Source organism: Misgurnus anguillicaudatus, chromosome 1 (genome assembly GCF_027580225.2).
Source record: "Misgurnus anguillicaudatus chromosome 1, ASM2758022v2, whole genome shotgun sequence".
Taxonomy (NCBI): domain Eukaryota; kingdom Metazoa; phylum Chordata; class Actinopteri; order Cypriniformes; family Cobitidae; genus Misgurnus; species Misgurnus anguillicaudatus.
Genome location: NC_073337.2, coordinates 4,092,385 through 4,108,204, shown reverse-complemented (window position 1 = coordinate 4,108,204; position 15,820 = coordinate 4,092,385). Strand labels below are relative to the sequence as shown.

At 37.3% G+C, this 15,820-nt stretch overlaps 1 protein-coding gene across 6 annotated transcripts in view; it reads left to right on the top strand.

Annotated features, from left to right (window-relative positions):
- The window catches only part of dock4b (dedicator of cytokinesis 4b), a 134,299-nt gene that overhangs the window by 59,984 nt on the left and 58,495 nt on the right, over positions 1-15,820 (top strand). For all 6 annotated transcript variants that reach the window (XM_073853936.1, XM_073853876.1, XM_073853978.1 and 3 more), the window contains 6 exons: positions 2,988-3,069; positions 3,154-3,214; positions 3,298-3,430; positions 5,386-5,474; positions 9,720-9,845; positions 14,098-14,222. In XM_073853936.1, the coding sequence (XP_073710037.1) occupies positions 2,988-3,069; positions 3,154-3,214; positions 3,298-3,430; positions 5,386-5,474; positions 9,720-9,845; positions 14,098-14,222 (616 nt within the window). The remainder of the gene's footprint in view (positions 1-2,987; positions 3,070-3,153; positions 3,215-3,297; positions 3,431-5,385; positions 5,475-9,719; positions 9,846-14,097; positions 14,223-15,820) is intronic.

Here is a 15,820-nt window from a genome sequence, read left to right as displayed (position 1 = left end):
GGCCAGTAACTCGCCCTCATTGACTAAAATATATTTTTTGCCTGTGGCCGTTTGTCTGTATGTATTTGTATGCAATGTTACCATCAAGATGCATTTTAAGCTTTGCAGACATTAACTTCTCAGCAATGTCATAAGGTTACTCATACCTTATTGGTTGTGGTGGACACTGTTGCGTTTGTTCCGTGTTACGTCAGCTGGTTTTTGTCACCTTTAACTGAGTTAATCTCAAAGTAATTTCGGTACTTCCAAGCATTAAACCTGCATAGTCTTGTTCTCTTCCGCGCTCCATGTTGTCTTTTCATGTTCAACACTGCACGGACTGACGGCGCGGCGCTCATACGTCATTGTCACTTGACTCGCGTCACAACACGAGAGTCTCACGAAACAAAATCAAGGTTAAATAGCGCAGTAACACAGCCTGCTTACGGGGAAGTAACAGTAATCTAATTACTGTTTTTGCATTTGTAATCCCTTACTTTACTCGTTACTTGAAAAAAGTAATCGGATTACAGTAACGCATTCCTTCTAACGCGCTGCTGTCCATTACTGCTGATAACCCTTCATCTGGTCCACTGAACTTAATGGCAAGCGGTATGAATAAAGAGCATTTTAAGCCCATCGAGAGACATATCAACATAGCATATTAATAACACTGTTTTATTCATATTGGTTTATTATCTTCCTTACAACAAGATTCATTTGATATGAGTTCATTTCTGTGCACAGTTTATCCTGATATACCTGAAACTATTGACACTGATGAGAATATTTCAGAATTAGAGTTTACATTTAAAATTGCCAACTGTCTTAAAGGGACACATCCACTTTTTTTGGAAATATTCTCATTTTCCAGCTCCCCTAGAGTTAAATATTAGATTTTTAAAGTTTTGGAATCCATTCAGCCAATCTCCGGGTCTGGCGGTACCACTTTTAGTGCAGCAGCCGCAAGTAGTCCCCTTTGTAACTTTCAATGGCAGGGCACTCCATAATATCATTGCGCCTACTGGAGCCATGTTACAGCAGCAAAGTCCTTGATTATTATGCCAGAATGAAAGTATAGTCCTTACCTAGGAAATCGCAACTTTAATTTTCCGTCGGTTTTAGTACACGATGTAACTACAGAAGAGTCAAGTTTTAAATAGAAAAAAATATCAACACTCTTTGGTTATTTTTAGCGCTATGCTAATGGTCTAATCAGATTCAATGGATTATGCTAAGCTATGCTAAAAGTGCTAGCGCCAGAACTGGAGATCAGCTGAATGGATTTCAAATCGGTAAAAATCAAATGTAGACCACAGGTCCTCTTACATAAAGGTCACGGTCATGTTTCTACAGTAGCCCTAAACGGACAAACTGCTCTACAGAGGGCGTTTCGTTCCTACGTTGTCTTAAGGCAGAGACATGTTTGCCCTTTGGTGGCTACCATATGCGTTTTAAAATTTGGGGGGGAGCTGTTGGTTGCAATCTCACCACTAGATGCCGCTAAAATCTGCACGCACACCACCTTTAAATATGTTTTTTTTTTTTTTTGGTGGGGCCAGTGAAAATTTTGGCAGGGCATTTGAAAATCTGAACCACTGGCCCGACCAGGACAGTATATAAAATTATTTGCATTGAGCCCTGGAAAGACGATAGCCTCTTTCACACAGTAATTTTGGTAAATTACCATGAATTTACCAGAATGAATTTACCAGTAAATACAAAATGTGCTGTTCACACAAGCAGTGGCGTTCCGTTATTTTACCAGTAAGACATCATTCACACATCAGTATCAAAATACCGGTAATTCGTTTAGAAAGCAGAAGTACCTGTGGCGCGCGGCGAGCTCAGTGTTGTATTTGTAAACAATCCACGTCGTTCATATCCACGCCCCATATTTTGTTGTTTTCACGTCTGTGGTAAACAGTCGCGAAGTTGCTCATGACCAAACAACATTGAATGAGACGACGTCAAACCGAAAATGCGTTTTTAACAACAGTTTGCACTTTAGGCTTCACAGAGGGTGTGCTAAGGACGTCAGCAATTCAGCAGTAAGCTGTTTTATACAACTTTAGTGAAGAAATGTGGACGTAAACTTCAGGTGTGCTCAACTTTCAAGCAGCATATGTGTGTGGAAACGTCAGTGAACACTGCGGGGGTAAACGCGTCATCTGTATTAAAACGCTATGATTGGCCTGAAGCTGTCAGCACGGTCTGACGTCGTCCGTTCTAAATGCCGGTAATCCTATAATTTTAGTTCACACACAGCGCTTACCGGTTAATTACTGGTAATCTTACAACCTGTCTTACTGGTAAATTGGGAGCACTGATTTACCGGAAAGGTTCTGTTCACACATGACATGTTAACGGCAATTTACCAGTAAATTACCAGTAAAGACTGTATGTGTGAAAGGGACTGATGTCAGCTGATGGGGGTTTAATGTTCGCTACGTCAGAATTTATTCGGCAAATGCGTTTCCATCACCCATTATTAGCATGTATTCTTTTTCGCAAAAGTCAGAAACCACCACAAGCCAATGTAAAAAACAATTGGCAAATTGGCAAAACATTTTGCATTTCCATCACTCGTTTCTTATGCCATACTTTAAAATGCACATAAAATCAGAGTTATGGAAATCCATCAACTGACGACAGCAAAGGAATCACCTATTTTGGGGTTCAACCAAACCTTTCATGATGTACTGTGTTTGTGCTATGGTACAGTAATGCTGTTAGCATGTCACACACAAAACATCTCAGCATCTGATACAATAAACGAGTTAATTAATATCAAAATGCATTTTACAGTAATATTCAAAGGAGTTAAAAAAAGATGAAATAAAAATGAGATTCATGTTTAATAGGTTCTACATTTTTAAATGGCATTTGTGAATCTAATAACTCAGTACCCAAAATTAATGAATGTCTGCTAAATGAATAAATGTAAATCTAATCTCTCTCTCTCTTTCTCTCTCTCTCTCTCTCTCTCTCTCCATTTTGTATTGCAGTGAAAGGTTCTTTGTAAAACTCAATAAAAATGGTCTGCCCAAGTCTCCTGACAAGTCAGAGAGACAATGCACACTTTTTGTGGTGAGTTGATGTTAAGTCTCTTTTGCAGTAATAACACAGTGGTACAGTGCTGTCGTTGTTTATAATGTTTTATATTTCATTTAGGATCTTGGAAGTGGAGACCTCAGGAAAGACGTGTATATTGTGGTACACATCATTAGAATCGGTACAACATCTACAGATGAGATTACTCTTCAACAAACTATTTAAGCTCATATCTGATAAATACTAAGTTGTGTATGTGTGTAGGGAGAATGGGTGCAGGAGAGAAGAAAAACACATGTAGCGTGCAATATCGACGTCCGTACGGCTGTGCAGTGGTCAGCATCGCTGATCTCCTCACTGCTGACTCGAAAGATGACCACCTGCTGAAGGTTTATGCGTAAGTCACCTCGAACACACACTCATACACATTGCATACACGCCAGTACTGTTATGTCAACTCTACCTAGGCTGACTGGTTTCGAATTCTTTTTCAATGATTGGTCAGAATCTTTAGGTTGCCTAGTAACTAGTGCTGCACGGCAATGAAGAAAAGTGTGAAATGTCATAGCTTGCTTAATAATGGAATATACAGTACAATATGCTATACGATGAAAAAATATTCAACTATATTCAATTAGTTTTATAAAACTAAAAATGATGTGACCAACGTCCATGTTTAAGACACAGTCTCTCTATGTGCATCCACCTAAAACCTAGTCCTAGACTATACATACATTTTAAAAGGGGACATAACATGAAAATCTGACTTTTTCCATGTTTAAGTGTCATCATTGGGTCCCCGGTGCTTTTATCAACCTATAGATCAACCCAGTAACTTAATTTTGGTAAACCATTCTCTGCAAGCATGTGAAAAAATAGATCATTGAAATTTGGGTGCACTTGTGATGTCAGAAGGGGATAATACCACCCCTTAATCTACACGGCCGTGTCATTTAGTACAGAGATTAGCTCATTTGCATTTTAAACTGCACTCCTACAAAGTGGCGATTTTAACATGCTATAATAAATAATCTATATGGTATTTTGAGCTAGAACTTCACATACGTACTCTGGGGACACCAAATGTTTATTTTACATTTTAAAAAAGTCTTGTGAAATGTCCCCTTTAAAGTTTAAAAAAAACATTTGGTTATTGCAAACCCTTGCTAAATTCATTTTGCATATGTGACCCTGGACCACAAAACCAGTCATAAGTAGCACCGGTATATTTGTAGCAATAGCCAACAATACAATAAAAAAACATTTATGCCAATTGTTAGGATATTTAAGGTATACTCCAGCCAAATATCAAAATTACCCCATGATTTACTCAGTTATTTTAGTAAATGTCCTTGCTTTTCCAAGCTTGCTTTTCCAATGTTAGAAACCGGGATCAGGGAACAATTTCCGACTTTAACCACCCCAAAATACATTTATGAATGCACAGAATGTAATCCTCATGGCTCCAAGAGGTTAATAAAGTAAGAGTTAATGTGGGTAATCGATGTGATTTTGTAAGAAAAATATCAAAATTTCAACCTTTATAAACTATTTTAATAAAGATGATGTTCCATGAAGATTTTTTAAAAAATCCCCTACCGTAAATATATCAAGAGTGTATTTATCATTAGTAATATGTGTTGCTGAGGACTTCATTTAGACAATTTTAAAGGTAATTTTCTCAATATTTTAATTCTTTTTTGCACCCTCAGATTACAGATTTTCAAATCTGTGTTAAATATGTTATATCTTAGCCAAATATTGTCATATCCTAACAAACATCAAAGGAAAGCTTATTTATTTAGCTTTAAGGTGATATATAAATCCGTTTGGAAAAAAATCCACCCTTAAGACTGGTTTTGTGTTCGAGGGTCACACATTTGTGTATATATGTGTGTATATATATATGTGTGTGTGTGTGTGTGTGTGTGTGTGTGTGTGTGTGTGTGTGTGTGTGTGTGTGTGTGTATACCTACATACATACACATACACATACACATACACATATATATGTGCAATATGCAATATTTCTGTATATTCTGCTACTGGACTGGAAGCATAAATTTTATTAGATCTTAGGGACTAATTGAATCTTTTTACTTCAAGGACTGACACCTAAAATGTACAAAAACAGTGAATCTTCAAACAAACTTCATGTCTCTGGAGTATAAAATCAGTTTTTTTGATAGAGTAGTATGACCAACTTTCATTAGATGGCAGACCTATTGACCTCACTTCAACCTTTTGTTGGTCTATCAGCGCTGTGGTGTGTTAATATCATTGTGCTTCTTTGTGTCATCCTGTGATTAAGTAGTTATCTGATTCTGCGCTGTTGTTTTGTGTTGCTTGCAGTTGCAATACAGAGAGCGAATGGAGCCAAATTCACGACAACATCATTAAGAAAGTCAACTCTCGATACAACCTCTCAGGGTCCAACACGGGTGAGAAAACACACACCATCTTGATGTTAATCTACTTGTCAAAGCAGAACTAGAAATCATGTAGTTCCCACTGCTGAGCATATTATAATGATCATTTACATTTGCTCAAATGTTTAGCAGCTTGTCGGGGATAATTTGCTTTTACACAGATTTTGAAAAATGATAGGGCTAGTGAAAAACCTAGACTAACGTTGTTTAAGCATTACAAAGGGTTCCTTAAATTAAATATCATATATATTTCAATATTTTAGCATAATACATGTTTAAGCAACTTACCAACATATCAGACATTCAAAGACGCTCATCTCTCAAAGAAACACAGTTAATATCTCTAGATGTGAAGACGAATGGAAAGATCCTCAGGGTAGCAAATAAGTATGCTTGCTATTAAATTTCAGCCTTGAATTTGAACTCTTGATGTTTTTAACAGCTGGAGAAATACAAAAATGATGATAAACTTATCCAGGAGCACAGAAGTCGTATGAAAGATCTTTAGCCTTGTGTGATTTCTGCATTTTCTGTTTGATGGTGATGTAACTGCGTCTGTTATGATTAAGTGACAAGATTGTTATCATTTCAGCTAAAATTCCCCCTGAAAAGCTTCATCCAAATTTATGAATTGTGGTAGATGACAGATATAACCATATTAAATGCTGGCACAAGTTTTAGAAATAAGATTACATCCTTATCATAATGCACACTCATAAACTAAGCTAGTTCAGTTACATTCATAGGCAGAAATCACGGGTGGGGGGGGGGGGTGTTAGGGGGTTCTTGACCTATCCCATCTGAGGGTTGTCCCCACTTAAAATATCATTCAAAACCATGCTGTGTATTGCAAGTTATATAATCATAAATACTTAATTGTAAAAGTAGTCAAATTAATACAAACTCAAACAGGACAAGAACAAATAAGAGAAAGAAGTTCCTCAGTAGTTGTAAAATTGTCTATTTTTTACTTTAAATATCAGATTTATTAAATTTGTCATGACAAAAAATTATTATAACTAATGTATTCAACAGAGTCCGCTATGTTAGCTATTATAACGTTACCTTGCTAACAGCCATTATATTTAAAGCTCACACAACACACGCTGTTTCTGCTTATCTCATGTTAATCTTGAGTACCTATAGACGGTTTTAGCAGTAACAACATAAACGGCTTTCTTGAAACAAACGTAATATCCAGTAAACCGGAGTCCTTTAAAGTAGTTTATTTTTGATAACAAGCAAAATAAACAACACATAGATTACCTTAGTTCAAATAGCTAAAGCTAAAACTACACTGAGCTAATGTTACTGTGTTAAATGTGTATTATATAATGTATGCAATCTTTACTACAGATCAGCTGCCAAACTTCCCTTCACATAGCGGTGATCCATGATCGCCATCTCCCCTCGTCTTTAGGAAACCAATACATTTGTTATTTTCAACAAGGTATTTGTCCCAGAGTTCAGTTTAGCATGTAGTCAGATCATTAATCAAACAGAGGCCGGAAGTTCTGTCCAGGCGCTAAACCATTTGTGTGTCCGGTGAAAGCATCTATAGAGTTGTATTACATCCTTCATATATTTAGTTTTATCAGATTTTTAAAAGACAGATCAGCTGTACCAATTCTTTCAGAATAAATCTAAGCCCCTCGAGGGGCACCATGGGCAGAGCCAGTCACGAGCAAGCAACACACACAAAACATTATCCCACTGTCTTTGGATAACTTGTGATTCACTACATGTTTGTGTCTTTTACATTCTACAGCACTTACTCGCCGACTGCCAAAAAAACACAGACATTTGATGCAGTTTTACTTACCGCCTGCGATTCATGACCCGGTTGTGACCACCCCATTTCAACAAAATCCACCAATAAACAAACACACGCACAACTCCACTGCTAAGACAGATAAACAAACTACATCCATTGTTTCCATAATGCAGTTTTTTTGGGGAAGCTGAACAAGCTTAAATTTTCCAAACAACAACAACACACTTCTCTGGTGACATTGATTTTGTGTCAGCTCCTGGTTGGTGTGTATGTGCACTATTTCGGGTGCCCATATAAGGACGTATTAATCTTTCATTTTCGAAAAAGCTTTCCGAAACTTGTACAAACCTTGGCGAAAGAATACTCCTTCACACATTGAAGTGCTTTTTATCACTTTGCCTATGTTTAGCATGAGGAATCCAACTCTTAAACGATGTTAATAAGTCAGAACGCATGAACCCCCCCCCCCCCCCTTTAAAGTCAAGTACAAATGTCATTGTATTTGTGTGGCTTAATTGTAATTGACAACACTGCAATAAATTTTTTTTTTTTTTATGGTCAGTTTAGTCATTAAACTAGAGAGAAACTTTGAGAAGAAAGATAAAGGCACGGCCTATATGCTAAATTAATAATATTAGTAAGAATTTCTTGTGTGTTCTCATATCCTTACAAGTACAACTTTGTCTGTGTTATTTTTTCTGTAAATTTTTGTTTATTGTCCCTCCCAACTGTTAGATGAAATGTATGCCCATGGTTAGATTAATGAATAAATAAATAAAAAAACAGCGTTATAAGGGCTTATTACACGGCTCTCTGGAATGCTTGATTCTGATTGGTCAGTTGAGACATTTGCAGGTTTGTTCTTTTCAAATAATAACCGCTCCAAAGTAATAACGCATAGCCGGTACTACTTGTATGTTTTTAAATCCCTCCGCGCCAACAAAGATTACTGTTTGGCGCCATCTTGTGACAAACACTGGAACATTTTGACATTAATTTTAACATGTACGGAAAAAACATTTAAAGAGTGGATAGAAGAACGAACAACGACAAGACACAGAGAGCTTACTGAGACTAAACTTGACAAAATAGAGCATGACAGCTACGAAGCCAACACACAAAAAAATACAGAATGGGCATTAAAACTTCTCAAAGACTGGCTAAAAGAGAAAAAATGGAGACAGACAAGTATGAAGCAGAGGATCTTAATAAGGTATTACGATCATTTTATGCATCTGTGCAAAGTTTCGCGGAAGGATAAAAATGTTAATTTAAAACTAATATGCCAATAAAATGTTTCAAATTCATATTCATGTCCAGTTTTTTTGTTATGTGGCAAGTAGCAGTATAATAAGCGGGATAATGTAGAGGCAGCCGGTAGTTATCGGGTAAATAAGCCCCTTCAGTGTGATACAAGACTCTCCGCTTCGCGTCGGGTCCTGATCACACTGTCGGGGCTTATTTCCAGATAACTACCGGCTGCATCTACATTATCCCTTACATATGAGTTTGTTAGATTATAATAATTAGGATAATAGACTGAATTCAAGTGAAATGTTCTTGGAGTGTAGTTACGGAGCAGAGTTACATTGGTGATTTGTTTTAAAATGCTTATTGAATTTCTAAATCAGAATATGGAGCCAATCCTAAATAGTTTCCCCATTTTATTTACTGTATTTCAGTATTGCTTTTGAATTATGATAACATTTCTATTTCTAGTAAAATGTTTTTACTTTACTTAAATATCAAAATGCATTCAAATCTGAAAATATAAAATGCTAACCATTTTTAAAAGTCGGCTAAAGGCTCATTTTTACGTCTTGCATTTCAGTCTGTAGTGAGTTGAGTTGTTCGTTTTTTCAAGTGTCTGTATGGTGATGTCTTGTTTATAGCATTTTTATTGATTTATTTCATCTTTTGTTTTCTTTTATGAAGTATTTTACTACTGTACATCACTTTGGTCAACATTCTGTTGTTTTAACAGTGCTTTATAAATGAATGAATTAAATGAAGTTTCTTAAAGTTTTTGATCCCAAAGGTGAGGTAACAAAGTGTGAGATACCTTCTAATTTTCACCTTAACCTCAATAACGGTAACATTCTCTCCATTATGCAAACATTTACACACAGATACAAGCGAGGTGTTACAAAAGCAGAACTGAGTGTGAGGACGAAAACACTGTGGTTTACCAAAATGCAAACCACAGTTTTTGAAACGGTGTTAAATTTCTGCTAGACCTTTAGACTCGTTTGACATCAAAACAACCAAGAATTTAAAAAATGACCTTTATTCATCACATTTGCGAAGATTATAATAACCATAGCTTTTTAATGAATATTCATGTGCTCTCTAGTGAATACCTGTGAATATTTATATGCCTACAGGTGTCAGTCCATTGGGCAGAGGCCAATTCATTAAATCTGTGAATGAATAATCATCTGTAATTAGCTGATTTTCTGCTCTCTTTCTCTAATAATGAATAGGTCTGGCGGTGGCGCTTCAGTTGCTACATGGTGACATCGAACAGTTGAGGAGAGAATATATGGTCCTCTTTACACGAGGAGTATCCATCACCAAAAAACTGGGCTTCTCTGATGTTATCATGCCAGGTAAAATAAAATGTGTTTACCCACAGTCATTCTTGGTAATTTCCTTTTCCAACAAGATCATTTTTGTCGGCCTTAACCAGCCTAATGCTGTCTGAATGTGTTTTTGTTTCTTTGTTAAAGGATTCCCAAACATTAGCTGGTACAGCATTGTGTTAACAGTGTTAAGGTCATGGTTCGAATTTAGGACTGCACAATATTGGGGAAAACTGACTATATATAGGAGTGCAAACTTGTCACCTTTTGGGTGAAAATTGCCACTTTGGATCAAAAATAGGTCATTCTGAAAATGGGGTTTGAGGGGGATCAGCGACAGGGTCGCAGTGAATGAAATTATGAAATGTCCAGCTGTTGTAGTAACAATGTCAAATCACTAACCAGTTTGGCGGGTTATGTTTTACAATGTTTTATGTCATACATTTTCTTTGGGGGAGCCACCATGCCCAAGGGGGCTGCATGCAAAAAGAGTTTGAGAACCACTGGTTTAGGGTACATGTGAAACGTACTGGTTAACACTTTATTTTACGTACTATAAACATGAAGGATTTTTATGCACGTTTATGACTTCATTGAGTCATTAAGTGTCATTTGTCATTTTTAATGCACCTAAAATTAAATGAAAACAGTACAATAATGGGTAAAACCATGCAGCATTAGGTCCATTTTGCTGCAAAGTTAATTACATTAACTTAAATTAATTAAATGTTTTGTTAGAATTTTTCTTCTATGTCAGAAAATTTCAGAATCCTCTGTGTGAGGAAGAACAAGTTCTGTTAGTTGTCAGTTTTTTTATATTGTGCACATACAAAAAGTTAAGTATAATCTTTTGACGTGTTTGTTACATTTAGTTTTTTCAAGGTATTTAAAATTATTTGACATGGTTTTAACAGTTTAATGCAATGTTAAACCATAAAGCTAGGTAGTTTCTAAAGTTTGATCATTATTCTCCTGTGTCATGTTAATGACAAATTTATGACAAGTTATGATGTATTGGTTATGATGTACAAACAATGTCATCTTTGCATTAAAAATAATTGAACAAATGACACATTGTCATCGTAGGTGCATGTCCACTGTGAGAGACATAATCTAAAAAAAATCCAGAAATATATGATTTTTAAACTATTTATTTGTATGATACAGCTGCAAATAAGTATTTGAACACCTGTCTATCAGCTACTATTCTGACCCTCAAAGACCTGTTAGTCTGCCTTTAAAATGGCCACCTCCACTCCATTTATTTTCCTACATTAGATTTGAGGTCGTTAGCTGCGTAAAGACATCTGTCCACCCATACAAACAATCAGTAAGAATCCAACTACTAAAATGGTCAAGACGAAAGTGCTGTCCAAAGACACTAGAGACAAAATTGTACACCTCCACAAGGCTGGAAAGGGCTACGGGGAAATTGCCAAGCAGCTTGGTGAAAAAAGTTCACTGTTGGAGCAATCATTAGAAAATGGAAGAAGCTAAACATTACTGTCAATCTCCCTCGGACTGGGGCTCCATGCAAGATCTCACCTCGTGGGGTCTCAATGATCCTAAGAAAGGTAAGAAATCAGCCCAGAACTACACGAGAGGAGCTGGTCAATGACCTGAAAAGAGCTGGGACCACCGTTTCCAAGGTTACTGTTGGTAATACACTAATTTTGTCATGGTTTGAAATCATGCATGGCCGGGAAGGTTCCCCTGCTTAAACCAGCACATGTCCAGGCCCGTCTTAAGTTTGCCAATGACCGTTTGGAGGATCCAGAGGAGTCATGGGAGAAAGTCATGTGGTCAGATAAGACCAAAATAGATCTTTTTGGTCATAATTCCACTAAACGTGTTTGGAGGAAGAAGAATGATGAGTACCATCCCAAGAACACCATCCCTACTATGAAGCATGGGGGTGGTAGCATCATGCTTGGGGGGTGTTTTTCTGCACATGGGACAGGGCGACTGCACTGTATTTAGAAGAGCATGACTGGGGCCATGTATTGCGAGATTTTGGGGAACAACCTCCTTCCCTCAGTTACAGCATTGAAGATGGGTCGAGGCTGGGTCTTCCAACATGACAATGACCCGAAGCACACAGCAAGGATAAACAAGGAGTGGCTCTGTAAGAAGCATATCAAGGTTCTGGCGTGGCCTAGACAGTCTCCAGACCTAAACCCAATAGAGAATCTTTGGAGGGAGCTCAAGGAGAGGAGTGGGCCAAAATCCCTCCTGCAGTATATGCAAACCTGGTGAAAAACTACAGGAAATGTTTGACCTCTGTAATTGCAAACAAAGGCTACTGTACCAAATATTAACATTGACTTTCTCAGGTGTTCAAATACTTATTTGCAGCTGTATCATACAAATAAATAGTTTAAAAATCATATATTTCTGGATTTTTTTTTTAGATTATGTCTCTCACAGTGGACATGCACCTACGATGACAATTTCAGACCCCTCCATGATTTCTAAGTGGGAGAACTTGCAAAATAGCTGGGTGTTCAAATACTTATTTTCCTCACTGATGAGTTTGCAACCCTGTACAGTATATTGTATAGCTAGGGGATGGCAAATAGTTGTGTGATGGTGTTACATCCCTCTTGTCCAGCATCAAGTTACTGAATATGTGATTTCTCTCTGCTGTTTTAAACCATTCTTGTCTTGTGTAGCGTAAGATTGGCAAAGGCATAAAAAATCATGGCTCTTCATGGCTGGTGCCATTGAAGATAAGCATATTTGCACTAAATGCTGCACACAACACTTCCACTACACGAGAAAGTGTGCCAATTTCGCAGCGTACAGTGTGAAACACGCATTACACGTGCAGAATGCATCAGCCGCAGATGTACAGTCTGTGTTTGGCATCTCAGATTGTTTTTCCTCTTTGACTTTCAGTTATTGACTCGGATGCTTAAAAGCGTGAGCTCCTCCTTTGGATAATCGTGCCATTATGGGCAATTACCGTGCCTTAAGGCTGCCTGATTTATTATTAGTTTGTCTGTGGCTTATGCTCTCTCTCTCTCTCTCTCTCTCTCTCTCTCTCTCTCTCTCTCTCTCTCTCTCTCTCTCTCTCTCTCTCTCTTCTTTCTCTCTCTCTCTCTATCTACCTATCTCTCTCTCTCATTGTGTGTGCGCGTGTGTGTACGAATACTCTAATTCATTCCCATTCACCAAATGTGTTTCTCATCTCCAATAAACTTTATATATATATCTGATTGTTGCCACGGCAACAGTCATATGGCCATTAGTTGGCATGACTACTGGTTTGAAGTCTGCCTTTCGCCTGAAAATCGTCGGGGGCTACACGTGTACACCTCTCAAACCCATTACACACACACAGGAACACACACTTCCTTTGATCTGCGGCTGAGGTTGCGGAAACTCTTTGTCCTCTTTGTTTGGCAACACTACAATGCTGTTTATTCACTTTTTACTAATTTGCACCACACAGCTCGCCATTCATCTGTTTTAAAAGCATATTGTACAGGACAGGCCATGCACCTGTGCACGCATAAACCTTTTTTGCACTTTCTGTTCCAAGACTAAATAAATGCAACGTCAGGAAATAGACTTCCTGTTTCCTGTGAGTTGTATTAGATGTGATCATGAGAAAAAATGCTTGACTTTGATACACTGAAAGCGTGCATGCAGCACATTGGGGAGGTGTGGGTTTTAAGTAAGGTGGACTCGTATCAAAAGTTAAGCATTGCAAAATGTCCATAGCAGGTGCATCCTATGACTCATGACACAAGCTAACAAATGTACACCGAAACACACATGCGTCTTTTTAACCACGCGTGAGGCACGTCTACACGCTCACACCTTTATTATCCATTTCGACAGTTTGCAACGCCCATCCGATGCATTTCATTTGGATGGAGGTCAATGTTACTTTTAGTACAACCTCTGGCCTTATATTTGTTTGTCCTGACCCCAAACACATCCCTGTTTCCCAAGCCCCAGAACTATTACATTTGCATGTCATTTCTAACAGTTAACTTGATCAATGAATGTGATGGGCTTCCTCTGGTATTGTACTAACAATAGTTTGTGTCGACTTATGTAAGGCCTATACAAAACAAGAGTAATGCCCATTCTGGACAACTTTATTGTCACCTACAGTAGATCAACAGTGCTGTATATACAAGTACTTAACCCCAAGCAGGATCATGTCCACAATCAGTGTTTTCATAAACGTATAGCTGTTTAGTTTATTGTTAATGGACTTGATGCTGATGATGCTGTAATTTAATTCTCTTTTGTTCATCTTTCGAAGGTGAGATGAGAAACGACCTCTACATTACACTGGAAAAGGGCGAATTCGAAAAGGGCGGGAAGAGTGTCGCAAGAAACGTGGAGGTCACCATCTATGCGTTGGATTCCGATGGACAGATTCTCAAGGTCATTGCTCGAGCAACCTTAGCCAAAGTGGATGTCTGTGTAATTTGACATGTGTTTTGAAATGAATGGACTGTTTTCAGTAGACAGTTATAGCTGCAAACAACATAAACAAAGTTAACTGCCGGTAGGTTTAGCAAAGAATCAATAACCACCACCGGCTACACTGAGGTAATGCTATTGTGTAAAATGAATGTGGGTGATTCTCACGAAAACTTGGTTTTAAAAATGTCAAGCATGAAAATGTAAAAATTGCTTAAATTTACTTTTTTTCCCACCAGACATTGAAAAGCAAAGTCTGGAGTAAATGGGAACATTAAATTAAAAACGTTTACTTATCATTTAACACTTTTTGTAACATAATTAAAAAAATTAGTCCTAAAAAATCTCATTACCGCAACAGTCAGAAAACATCAACACTGACATATTTTCAAAATGACATGACAAACCTGAAAGAACATAATTTGGAGAGTCTGCACATGCATTTAAAATCAAAGTATTATGCTTCTATTAATTAAATTAACATTTAATAAGCATCTGATGCGGTAATGATAATCAAAATGTCGTGTAAGCATTCTGACAAGACAATATTTCAAATTAACTGTAAAAAAATGATCTTGCCTGGTAGCCATCTTGAAGTAACTGGTCCATGTGCTTGGTCACTCAAAATCAAACTTTATTAAAATTCTGTATGTGTGCTTTAACTGTTCTCAAAAAGTGTTGCGGAGGATGAGAACATCAGGCATGGACACATCATTTTCCTAATTTTTCTTCATTATTATTATACATGAATATTCAGTAAATATTTTTTCTGTCATCTAAAGTAGTCTAGCAAAACATCCATTTATTTTTTTCTTCATATTTTTGTGTTAATTTGATTAAATTACAACATAACGCATGTTCAAAGTTCAAACACAGCCGGACACATTGCGGTAATGAGAATTTCAGCAGAAAATGAGATAAAATTTCCAATTATAAATTCTTATGTTGAAATCACACATTGTGCAAGGTAGAACACGGTATTGTGTTAATTCTGATGCTTTTTAATGTTACTATATTACACATTTTAAAGCTAAAATCATTAGTGCCGTGGTGTTTCAATGGTTTCGTGAGAATCACCCATGTATACAATGTTAGCTACAGAATTCTTGCCTCACACAATGGTGATCCATGCTCACCGTCTCGAAACGTTTTAATTTTCCATAAGGTATTTGTTCCAGAGGTCAGTTTAGCCACTAGCCAATCCGATAAACCAACACAGACCAGAAGTTAGCGCCGGGACAGGTACCTAACTATGGCAACATGTTTCATCGAATAGACAAAAGCTGTGTCCCAATTCATGGCTGAGTCCTTTGAAGAACGTTTCCTTGAAAGCGAGATACATTAGATGTTTCGATAAGCCCATGGATAATGTAGTATGTGTGGCCAAGGAGATGCATTGCATTTTGTCGCAAATGCGTAATGTCGAATGCCTTTGTACACGTACGAGTCAAATAAACAACGTTTGCATTCGACCATGTGCTTACATTCACGTACACGTAAAAAACAAACTTTACTTCATGCTTTAAAGAGAGACTTTTTTGAAAATAAACATTTGATTT